Source organism: Marmota marmota, unplaced genomic scaffold (genome assembly GCF_001458135.2).
Source record: "Marmota marmota marmota unplaced genomic scaffold, marMar, whole genome shotgun sequence".
Classification (NCBI taxonomy): Eukaryota; Metazoa; Chordata; class Mammalia; order Rodentia; family Sciuridae; genus Marmota; species Marmota marmota.
The window spans coordinates 28,847,990-28,860,942 of NW_026000057.1; the positions used below are offsets into that span (position 1 = coordinate 28,847,990).

The 12,953-nt window shown below is 31.7% G+C and overlaps 1 protein-coding gene across 1 annotated transcript in view; it reads right to left on the reverse strand.

Annotated features, from left to right (window-relative positions):
• Positions 1-12,953, reverse strand: part of Stpg2 (sperm tail PG-rich repeat containing 2) — a 460,291-nt gene that overhangs the window by 425,943 nt on the left and 21,395 nt on the right. The window contains exons 5-6 of the mRNA XM_048813857.1: positions 9,846-9,958; positions 4,651-4,762 (exon numbers count right to left, since the gene is read on the reverse strand). Of these exons, the coding sequence (XP_048669814.1) occupies positions 4,651-4,762; positions 9,846-9,958 (225 nt within the window). The remainder of the gene's footprint in view (positions 1-4,650; positions 4,763-9,845; positions 9,959-12,953) is intronic.

Sequence of the window (12,953 nt, forward strand, 5' to 3'; positions counted from 1 at the left end):
TGAGCCAAGAAATCTGTAGTTTATGAAAAAGCAGAGTTCATCTTCCCTCATTACCTTAAAATTCAAATCCAAATTTACAGATTATGATTTCTGAATGTCAATAAAACATTCAGAAATGAAACATACATTAAAATCCCTATTATTTCAAGTACCCCAATCAAATTCTTGTTCTTTTTATACTTATAGGGCAAAGCAATAAAAGGGTATTTGCTGTTTTTTTCATGTACTGTGGACTGAATCCAGGCCATTGGACCTGCTAGGCAAGAACTGTACCACTGAGCTAGATGCCCAGCCCTTTTAATTCATTAATTTTTATTTATTTACTTATTTATTCTAATTTGTTATATAAGACAGCAGAAGGCATTACAATTCATATATATAGAAAGAGCACAATTTTTCATATCTCTGGTTGTATACAAAGTATATTCACATCATTCATGTCTTCATACATGTACTTAGGATAATGACATCCATCTCATTCCAGAATCTTTTTTTTCTTTATTTTAATTATTGATTTTTTAATATATGACAGCAAAATGCATTACTATTCATATTATACTAATAGAGTTCATTTTTTCATATATCTGGTTATATATAAAGTATATTCATACCAATTCATGTCTTCACACTTGTACTTTGGATAATGATGTCCATCACATTCCACCATCATTTCTAACCACACGTCCCCCCTCCCTTCCCTCCCACCCCTGTGCCCTATCTAGAGTTTGTCTATTCCTCCCATGCTCCACCTCCCTACCCCACTATGAATCAGTCTCCTTATATCAGAGAAAATATTCAGCATTTGTATTTTGGGGATTGGCTAACTACATTTAGAATTATCTTCTCCAACTCCATCCATTTACGTGAAAATGCCATGATTTTATTCTCTTTTATTGCTGAGTAATATTCCATTGTGTATATATGCAACATTTTTTATCCATTCATCTATTGAAGGGCATCTAAGTTGGTTCCACAGTTTAGCTATGGTGAATTGTGTTGCTATAAACATTGATGTGGCTGTGCTCCCATAGTATGCTATTTTTAAGTCCATTGGGTGTAGACCAAGGGGTGGGATAGCTGGTTCAAATGGTGGTTCCATTCCCAGTTTTCCAAGGAATCTCCATTCTGCTTTCCATATTGGCTGCACCATTTTGCAGTCCCACAAGCATTGTATGAGTGTGCCTTTTTCCCCACATCCTCGCCAGCACTTGTTATTTGTCTTCATAATAGCTGCCATTCTGACTGGAGTGAGATAGTATCTGAGAGTGGTTTTGATTTGCATTTCCCTGATTGCTAGAGATGATGAGCATTTTTTCATATATTTGTTGATTGATTGTGTATCCTCTTCTGAGAAGTGTCTGTTCAGTTCCTTGACCCATTTATTGATTGGGTTATTTGTTATTTTGGTGTTTAGCATTTTTAGTTCTTTATATACCCTAGAGATTAGTTCTCTATCTGATGTGCAAGTGGCAAAAATTTATAGGCTCTCTATTCACCTCACTGACTATTTATTATGCTGAAAAGAATCTTTTTAATTTGAATCCATCCCATTTATGAATTCTTTATTTTAATTCTTGCACTATAGGAGTCTTATTAAGGAAGTAGTGGCCTAATCTGATACAATGAAGGTGAAAGATCTTTGCAGCAAAAACTAAAGAACACTAGAGAAATAAATTAAAGAAGACCTTAGAAGATAGAAATATTTCCATTGGTCTTGGGTAGGCAGAATTAATAGTGCCAAAATGACCACTACCAAAAGCACTATACAGATTTAATGTAATGCCAATCAAAATCCCAATAGCATTCCTCACAGAAATAGAAAAAGCAGTCATGAAATGAAATTCATCTGGAAAAATAAGAGACCCAGAATAGCTAAATCAATTCTTAGCAAGAAGAGTGAAGTAGGTGGCATCACTATACCAGACTTTAAACTATATTACATAGCAATAGTAACAAAACAGCATGGTATTGGCACCAAAATAGACTGGTAGGACAATGGTACAGAACAGAGGACACAGAGACTAACCCACATAATTACAGTAATGTTATATTAGACAAAGGTGCCAAAAACATACATTGGGAAAAAAGACAGCCTCTTCAACAAATGGTGCTGGGAGAACTAGAAATCCATATGCAACAAAATGAAATTAAACCCCTATCTCTCATCATACACAAAACTTAACTCAAAGTGGATCAAGGACCTAGGAATTAAACCAGAGACCCTGTGTCTATTTATTTATTTATTTTTAGTTTGAGCCAGGGTCTCACTAAGTTGCCCTGGCTAGCCTCTAACTTGTAATCATCCTGCCTCAGCATCCTGACTAGCTGGAATTACAGAAAAAGTGATTCTTTCTATTTTATTTTTCTAGTTTCAGGACGTTCTTTTTTTAAAAAAAAAAAAAAGTGGTTGCACAAATCATCTTGAACAAAACATTTATTAGTTTTATATCAAATATGCAGAAAATAATAATACTTTATATGTCTGTTTTAATTGCAAACACCTTTTAGTACCTCAATATTCTGATTTTGTCAGAATTATTTCCACAGATTTGATCTTTAGAGTAAGAGACACATTACATATAATTAAAAAAGATACATAAACTCCTGGGAAAAGTCACATTTTTAAAAAAATGTATTTCAATACAAATAATTGGAGGTAAATTACCCTTAAATATAGTCAAATCTAGCTGTATGTTAGATCTCAATAGAAAAGAACACACCAAGAAGCAATAAAATCTTAACTTTAGAACATTCACATCTTCTCACATCCATTCACCCAACAAACCAAGATTTCTAGTATTACCATCCATATCTTCTAGCATTTTACCATGTGTAGCAAATAACAATGATATACACTAGGATAATAATGAGATAATATTTTGACCTGACTTACAATAATTATAAATGGAAAAGAATTCAAGAGGAAAGTAAAATGGTAGTGGGAGTAGTACCTGAATATGAGAAAGGACTATCAAATTCAGAGATTCCTTTTTTGAAAATGAACTAAAATATTAAGACATTAAAAATCTTTATACAAATACAGAAAATAATATTTATGGTTTAAAAACATTTGTTACTATTAAATATAAAACAATGTTAGTGTTTGAAAAATGATGCATTTATTAAATACTGATTAAGCCCTTTTCATGTTCTAGGCACTATGCTAAACAATAGAAGCAAAATCTCCCTGCTCAGGAAATGTAATCAAGTAGAGATTTTATAGTTAATATAAAAAGAATGAGAAAAAACACACAGATGCTAATATTTAAAAATAAGTCCAGTTTACTTCATTCTTACCAATTATAATTCTTCATGTTTAAATTTACCATTCTACAATTTCAAAAGAAAATTATCTCAGACTATAGAAATCTAACAATACAGTAAACAATGCAATGGTTACAATGGTACAGGCACACTAATATTAATTTGAAAATCATCTAATAAAAACTCCTCCTTTCAAAAAATGCAGGGTACCACTATGAAAAAAGGCTCTTAAAATATATAACAGTAAGATATCTAAATAAATAAGGTTTCCATTAAACATCAATTTATAACAGAAAACAATTGTTTTACTTTAATTTTTGTGTATTTTTACTGACATTTTACTGATATTCAAAGCATATTACACATAAGTTCTATTTAGGAATAAAATCCTAATGTGAAACCAAAACCTTTTTCACCTTTTCTTTTTTTATTATGTTCATTAAATTCTACTGAGTTAAAACTGATATTTTATCTGCTTTTAAATTTATAATTGTTATTTTATAAAAATGATTTTATAAAAACGATTATATTGCTACTTTGTTGATACATCTTTTTCTAGTATTATGTCTTGTTTCTGATACACAATATTTTTCATTACTGATTAAAATTCAAGAGAAGACCAAGGAAATTTTGAAGAAATTTCTTATAAAAATAATTACTGATTTTTCAAGAGAATCATTTATCTTTAGTCTAAATGTATACATTTTTAAAATTTTATACTATAATCTTTAAACTTTAATTGTAAATTGAAAAAATCCAGAGACTTATTTTACTATGTTTCAAATGAATAAACTGAATTATAGCTATAAAAAATGGAATGTAGATCTAAATGAGCTTGTGTTAATAAGTACACACTATCCAGAACAAAGAAGATAAAAATTTCACTATATACTATAAAGCCTACAAGCAGAATAGTATGTTTAGTTTTAGATACAGAAACAAATACTATGAAATAAATTCACAAATAGAAGGTAGTTCCTATGTAACTTCAAAGGACAGTAGTAACCATGAAGGTAAATAAAATCCAAACACACCTAGAACATTCATCCTTACAATAAAAGCAAGAAAAACTAAAAAGAAATCATAGTAAAAGGGAAAATAATAAGTAGGCAGAAGATAGGACATTTTAGGTCCATTTAAGAAGGATATTTTAAGAAAAAAGAGTTGTCTACTACTGAAACAAACAAAAAAAAACTTAGCAGTAGTTGAGTTCCTCATAACAAGAAGTGTTCAAGCAGAAATATTTAATACACTTTTTTTCTACAATATTCACTCAGCAATAAAGCTATAGGACACAGTAGATCTAAGAGAACTTTAACCTTACAACAATGGGTTCAGTGACATTAAAACCTGGAAAAGAGATAAAATAGCCACTTTTCAACTTACCTTTTTTTCCTCCTGCAACATTATTACTTCATAAAATCTTGGGATAAATGAACAATAATTTTCCTGTTGATCTTTCTTGATATTAATATTTTCACAATATAATGTCTTTTCCCTTTCGAAAATTCAGATAGAAAATTATAATTCTCAGTTTTAAACATATAAACATTTATATAAGCAAAAAGAATACAGTAACATTTCCTAGGTTAGAAGTATGTGATAAGACCAATAGGTTAGATTAGACTAACATATTTAAAATTTTGTAAAAAATGTACTTTTATGTTTGTTCTGCTTTTTCCAATTCAAAACATTATTATAAACCTGTTTCAATGATTCCAAAAACAAAATGAGATGTGAGTTGCATCATGACTTAAAATACAAAGCTATCAACAAAAGTTTCCTATATTCTATTTATCATAAAAAGTCTTTAAAATTCCAAATTCCTAGGGATTTCAATTACTTCTAAAATAATATTTATATCATACAACAATCTAGAAAGTGACTTAAAGACCTTTGAGAATGAAATAGAAGTTTATTTTCATTGAAAATTAAACAACCTCAAGAATGTACTAAGGAGTGATTAATAATAGTTCAAGCCTTGGAGTCTGACAGTCTGATAGAAATCCTAGCATTGCCACCTGTTAGCTGTATTACCTTATGTAAATCACCTAACTTTTCTAAGCTTCATATTCTTCATCTGTAATTTGAAATACTAATAGCCAATTCTCATGAATGAAAGTTATATTAAAACAGGCTATACTGACTATACTGGTTTTTCTATTTCTTAAATAGAATTTTAAAAGAATATGATATCCAAAATTTCTAACAAACTATACTAAACATATAAAGATTAAAATTAGATAACAGAAAAACATAAAACAAAGTTAAAATTTCATAATACTTGTCATTATTTTCTTTGTTCAGCAGTGTTAATTTAAATGTTCATTTACCAACCCAGCTCACTATTAAATACTCACTTTTTCAATGATTTTTATTTGCTCAAAATTCAACATAAGAACTTGTTTTCAAAACCTCAAGTGTGTTTATCAATCACAAATATAAACTCGGGATATCAGAATTGTCAGATACCATTTAGGTCTGTGTGTTTCCCAAAATGAAACCTATAGGCTTATCTTTCCATTTAGGTGACTCCTTATTATCGCCTTATTATTTCCTCTTTGGTTCTCTATCAAGTCTTTCATAATAATTCTTACTCAACCAAAAAAAAGTAAAAAAAAAAAGTAGAAAATGTAAATTGCCAGAATGGAACAAAGACAACTCCAAATAAAAAGATACAGTGAAGGCAAGCAAATTATGAAAATAATGAAATAACTGAAGCAGTAGGAATGCAATGTACAAGAATTCATGCATGTAAGCAGAAGTAAAAAAAAAAACACAAATGTAAGAAGAGGAGAAATAGAGAAAAAAGATCAAAGAAAGAAATATCACAAAACAGGGAGAATAGAAATGGGACAAGGTTGGGGAAAAGAACTGGCAGGGAAAACTTTTAAGCAAAGGTCCATTTAAGAAGGACATTTTAAGAAAAAAGAGTTGTCTACTACTGAAACAACAACAAAAAAAACTTAGCAGTAGTTGAGTTCCTTATAACAAGAAGTGTTCAAGCAGAAATATTTCATACAGTTTTTAGTGTTGCTTTAAACCTCAATGAGAGAGCAGGGAAGGAAGAAAGGGCAAACCAGCCAATCTGGGAGAAGAAAAGGATATGATGAAAATATCCAACAACAAAAGTTTATGTTAAAAATGGAATGATCAGAATTAAAATATTCTGTAGACCTAATCTTGTTTAGAAGAATGAAAATAAAGTTAAACTACAGTAAGCCAAATATGCATGCTTAGTTTCCAGTGTTTTTTTTTAATTTTTATTTTTTTTAATTTATATATGGCAGCAGAATGTGTTTCAATTCTTATTACACATATAGGGCACAATTTTTCATATTTCTGGTTGTATACAAAGTACATTCACACCAATTCCTGTCTTCATACATGTACTTTGGATAATAATGATCATCACATGCCACCATCATTTCTAACCCCATGCTCCCTCACTTCCCCTCCAACCCCTCTGCCCTGGATAGCGTTTCTCTATTCTTCCCCTGCTCCCACTCCCTATCCCACTGTGAATCAACCTCCTATATATAAAAAAAAAAAAAAAAACATTGGGCATTTGGTTTTTTGGGATTGGCTAACTTCACTTAGCATTATCTTCTCTGACTCCATCCATTTACCTGCAAATGCCATGATTTTATTCTCTTTCATTTCTGAGTAATATTCCATTCTGTATATAGGCCACTTTTTTATCCATATATCTATTGAAGAGCATCTAGGTTGGTTCCAAAGTTTAGCTATTGTGAATTGTGCTGCTATAAACATGGATATGACTGTCTCCCTGTAGTATGCTGTTTTTAAGTCCTTTGGGTATAGACCAAGGAGAGGGATAGCTGGGTCAAATGGTGGTTCCATTCCCAATTTTCCAAGAAATCTCCATGCTGCTTTCCATATTGGCTGCACCAATTTGCAGTCTCACCAGCAGTGTATAAATGTACCTTTTTCCCCACATCCTCACTAACACTTATTGTTGTTTGTCTTTATAATAGCTACCGTTCTGACTGGAGTGAAATGAAATCTTTGAGTGGTTTTGATTTTCATTTCTCCAATTGCTAGTGATGATGGACATGTTTTCATATGTTTGTTGATTGATTGTATATCATCTTCTGAGAAGTGTCTGTTCAGGTCCTTGGCCCATTTATTCATTGAGTTATTTGTTTTTGTGGTGCTTAGCTTTTTGAGTTTTTTATATACCCTAGAGATTAGTGCTCTATCTGATGTGTGAGGAGTAAAAATTTGCTCCTGAGATGTAGGCTCTCTATTCACCTCACATATTGTTTCTTTTGCTGAGAAGAAACTTTTTAGTTTGAGTCCATCCCATTTATTAATTCTTTATTTTAATTCTTGCATCAAAGGAGTCTTATTAAGGAAGTTGGGGCCTGATCCCACATGATGGAGATTAGGGTCTACTTTTTCTTCTATTAGACACAGGGTCTCTAGTTTTATTCCTAAGTCCTTGATCCATTTTGAGTTGAGTTTTGTGCATTGTGAGAGATAGGGACTTAATTTCATTTTGTTGCATATGGATTTCCAGTTTACCCAGCACCATTTGTTGAAGAGGCTATCTTTTCTCCAATGCATGTTTTTGACACATTTGTCTAATATAATTGTAATTTTGTGGGTTATTCTCTGTGTCCTCTATTCTGTACCATTGGTTTACCAGTTTATTTTGCTGCCAATATCATGCTGTTTTTGTTACTATTGCTCTGTAGTATCAATAAACTTAAAGATAAGAATCATATGATCATCTCAATAGACGCAGAAAAAGCATTTGACAAAATACAGTACCCTTTAAGTTCAAAGCACTAGAAAAACTAGGGATAACAGGAACATATCTCAAGGCTACCTATGCTAAGCCCCAGGCCAACATCATTCTAAATGGAGAAAAATTGAAGGCATTCCCTCTAAAAACTGGAACAAGACAGGGACACCCTCTTTCACCACTTCTATTTAACATAGTTCTTAAAACACTGGCCAGAGCAATTAGACAGATGAAAGAAATGAAAGGGATACACATAGAAAAAGAAGAAATCAAATTGGTACTATTTGCTGATAATATGATTCTATACCTAGAAGACCCTAAAAGTTCCACCAGAAAACTTCTAGAACTAGTAAATGAATTCAGCAAAGTAGCAGGATATAAGATCAACACCCATAAATCAAAAGCATTTCTGTATATCAGTGACAAATCCTCAGAAAGGAAAACTACCCCATTTAAAATAGCCTCAAAAAAATACTTGGGAATCAACTTAACAAAAGAGGTGAAATATCTATAAAATGAAAATTACAGAACTCTAAATAAAGAAGTCAAAAAAGACCTTAGAAGATGGAAAGATCTATGTTGCTCTTGAATAGGCAGAATTAATATTATCAAGATGACCATACTTCCAAAAGCATTATACAGATTTAATGCAATTCCAATCAAAATACCAATGGCATTCTTCATAGAGATAGAAAAAGCAATCATGAAATTCAGCTGGAAAAATAAGAGACCCAGAATAGCTAAAGCAATCCTTAGCAAGAAGAATGAAGCAGTTTCCACTGTTATTACTAAAAAATAAATAAATAAATAATATAGATGTACCCCATTCATGTTAGGAAAGTAAAAAACTAAAAAGGACAATGGGCTAGAGTATAAATTCCCAAAAACAAAGGTGTTGTTTTATTCCTTTTATTCTTAATTATTAGGTTCAGTATGATGCACAATAAATATTCAAACTATATTTGTTCAATGAATGAACTATAGCAGGGGAGTCTAAAGAAATAGCTATGTCCATTGCTGGGACACAGAGATGTCTGACTGTTTCAAGCAAAATAATTGAATAGGTAATCATTATGGGTCTTTTCAGGAGAAAACTCGTGCTCTCAGAGAAAGAAGTAAGCAAAAATCAAGTTGGAATCCATTTTAAAAATTAATCACAGGAAGAAATAACAGAATATGAGAACAATATGATGGTTGATCATTTTGCCTTCCTAGTATAAAACAAAGATAAAGTTATTTTACCAGAAATTTAATAATTAATCTTTGTAAACCCTGAACTTAATGTTATAGATCTGATTCACAGTGAATGAAAATGCTTTTTAAAACCATCTTATAGTCAAAAGAATGAAGATCAGAGCTAGGGATAACATGGGGAATCCCTGGGTCATCATCTGACTTTTCATCTAATTTAAAATTAAGCACAGTATATGTTAGTACTTAGATATAACATGAGCTGTGTAATCAAACTGGCCTCACTTAAGTCCAGCTCTATCATGTAAATGGCCACATGATCTTGAATATGTTCTTTATCCTCTCTGATCCCTGGATTTTTCACTGACAAAATATACATATAACAATAGTAACCACAGAGACTTGTTAAGATTAAATGAGGTAATACACATAAAATAAGTGGCACAGGATCTGACTCATTAAAAAATCAATAGTTTTAAATAGGTTATTCCAATATATAATATTTCTTTGAGTTCTTCATATTAATTTACCTTTCTAAACCAAATAGCCTAGTCTAAATTAGATCAATTTATACTCAAGAACTACATTAAAGACACACATTTTTTACACATATACTTACTGGATTATATCATACTCTCCAGGGCCAGGACCAGACACTTTAGGGAACTCTAGTCTTCCTGTAGAGTTGCCAAAATGTATGCCTTTGTATTTCAAAGTTGCATTGGAAACACCCTAAAAAAAAATAAAAGTAAAGATGAGACATAGTTTAAATATGTTCTGAAACAAGGTTCAAATTTTACTTAAGTCTAAATCTAAAGCAAGGGTAGTCTTGGTCAAAAGGGTTCCATTGGTAAATGCTATGTTCTTTGACAGATCCCAAGCTAAGTTGTCACTAAGGTGCCCCATCCCATTCCTGCATCAGCCAGAATTCTCAGAGAAATGCCTCAAACATATATCCCCAACCAATTTGAATAGCTGTGCTCTTGGAAGTAGAGTCAATACTCTAAATAACAGAGGTCAATGAAATTAGCTTCCCATCTTTAATAAAAGGAAGGGAAAGAACTGTATTATTTAGAGAAAGAAAAAGCCTATTGAAAATTACTTTAATTAAACAGAGAAAATGCAAACGTTACCAACTGATATTAGACAATTTCTAACTAACTGGTATTTTAAAATATGTTCATGTAAACTTTTCAAAGAGTAACAAATAGTAAACAATAAGTTAAAATAATAGCTAGTTCATTTTATACTAATGTTTGAGGACAGAATTAGTCTTTTTAATACCAAATAATTTGTAACATGAGAAATCAACCATTATTTTTCCTTTACTTCCACTATAATAAATGCCAAAATTATGCATGAACCATAAAAATTAAAGTAACTGGTTTCTACAGAAACTAAAATAATGAAGTACAATGCAATAATAGTAGCATCTCTTGAAGGAATTTTCTCTTGAACTAATACTTACTTCATTAAGCAACCATAAGAATTTTTTTAAAAAAACTCATTTTTAACTAATAGTAGAAGAAACTCTAGTTTATTTTTTTTCAATGCATTTGAAAAACTATGTTTATAAAAATACAGCATTAAAACAAGCTTGGATTAGTAAAACAGTATATATTGAATAAAATTAACATAATGTATAGTGTCAAGTATTCTGGTTGATTATTTTAATGCAGTAGAATCAACTTCTGTCAATTATCATTATAAATAATATTAATGAAGTAAATGGCAAATATTAGTGATAAAAAGCATAAATTCAGTTCAAACTCATACCCCTTCACCTCAACCCCACATTTCAAAAGTACATAAAATAAGCACAAATTATCAGGCTTAAAAATAGAAAATATCATAGAGTAGTACTGATTTGTATTTCTCTTATTGCTAGAGATGATGAACATTTTTTCATATATTTGTTCATAATGGCAGCTATTATGAAGACAAACAACAATAAGTGTTGGTGAGGATGTGGGAAAAAAGGTACACTCATACATTGCTGGTGGGACTGCAAATTGGTGCAGCTAATATGGAAGCAGTATGGAGATTCCTTGGAAATCAGGGAATAAAACCAACATTTGACCCAGCTATCCATCTCCTCGAACTATACCCAAAGGGCTTAAAAACAGCATACTACAGGGACACAGCCACATCAATGCTTATAGCAGCACAATTCACAATAGCTAAACTGTGGAGCCAACCTAGATGCCCTTCAGTGGATGAATGGATAAAAAAAAAAAATGTGGCATATATACACAATGGAATTTTACTCAGCAATAAAAGAGAATAAAATCATGGCATTTGCAGTTTAATAGATGGCATTGGAGAAGATAATGGTAAGTGAAGATAGCCAATCCAAAAAAAAAATGCTGAATGTTTTCTCTGATATAAGGAAGCTGACTCATAGTGGGGTAGGGAGGAGGAACATGGGAGGAAAAGATGAATTCTAGATAGGGAAGAGTGGAGGGAGGGAAAGGAAGAAGGCAGGGGATTAGCAAGGATAGTAGAATGTGATGGACATCATTATCCAAAGTACATGTATAAAGACAATAATTGGGTGTCAACCTACTTTACATACAAACAGAGATATAAAAAATTGTGGTATATATGTGTAATAAGAATTGTAATGCAAAAAAACCAAGTACATGTATAAATACATGAATTGGCATGAACATACTTTATACAAAGATATGAAAAATTGTGCTCTATATATGTAATAAAAATTGTAATACATTCTGCTGTCATGTATTTAAAAAAATAAAATCAATTTAAAAATAGAAAATATCATTCACATGAGAGACACTTTAAGGAATTTCTATAAGATGCAGAACAATAGAAACTGGAACCAGAAAAGGAATCTACTACATGTGAAAGGAACCTCAGTGGAACTCTTATTAACATCCCCAGAAAGACAGAAACTGGAGAAAATGATAGACTCCTGGACTGTGAGTAGGTAGCAATTTCTAGTTAGAGAGACACCACTCTAAATGCTATGGGATTCAACAACAAAATACAAACAGAAGCTGGCACAGCTGGATGTTAGAGCTAAAGGTAAAGAAACACAGAGTCACCAGCTATGTCCAGGTAGGATTCAGACATACATTGGGATGTTTTGGAACTAAGAGCAAACCAATCAGAAGGTGAATGTGAAAACTAATCCACTGTTAATCATGATGACTTTCACCCAGTGAGAAAATATTTGTGTCAAAAGAGTGGCAACACCAAACACTAAGAATTTTCTGTTGACTGAATTTACCTCCGAACACAGACTGGATTTATGCCTGTATTCTTGCAGTATGCAATTATGCTATGAAGAAAAATCTAAAAGAACTGTTTCATTAAAAGCATTGCTACTTTTAAACCCTTCTATTAGAGTATTAAGGAAAGAAGGGTATTATCCTCCTCACTTCACCCCAGCTCATCCTGCAGTTTTAGCTGTGCTAGAGAACACTGATGGAAATGCCCAGCAGAGAGCACCATCTAGCAAGAGACTGAAAAGCCTGATGGAGCTACCGCTGTACTCAGTGCAAACAGACTTACTCAAGAGCATGGCTGGGACAGCCCCTGAGGACTTCTAGAAATACTTGGGAAAGGGAACTGTGTGGAAGGCTTGAGGTCCTCTACATTGGTAAACCCTGATGCTTGACCAATAAACAAACATTATTGTTTGTTGTTATTATTTTATTCATTACTTGTAATCCAATGAAGCATGAAAGATGTGTTATATAAA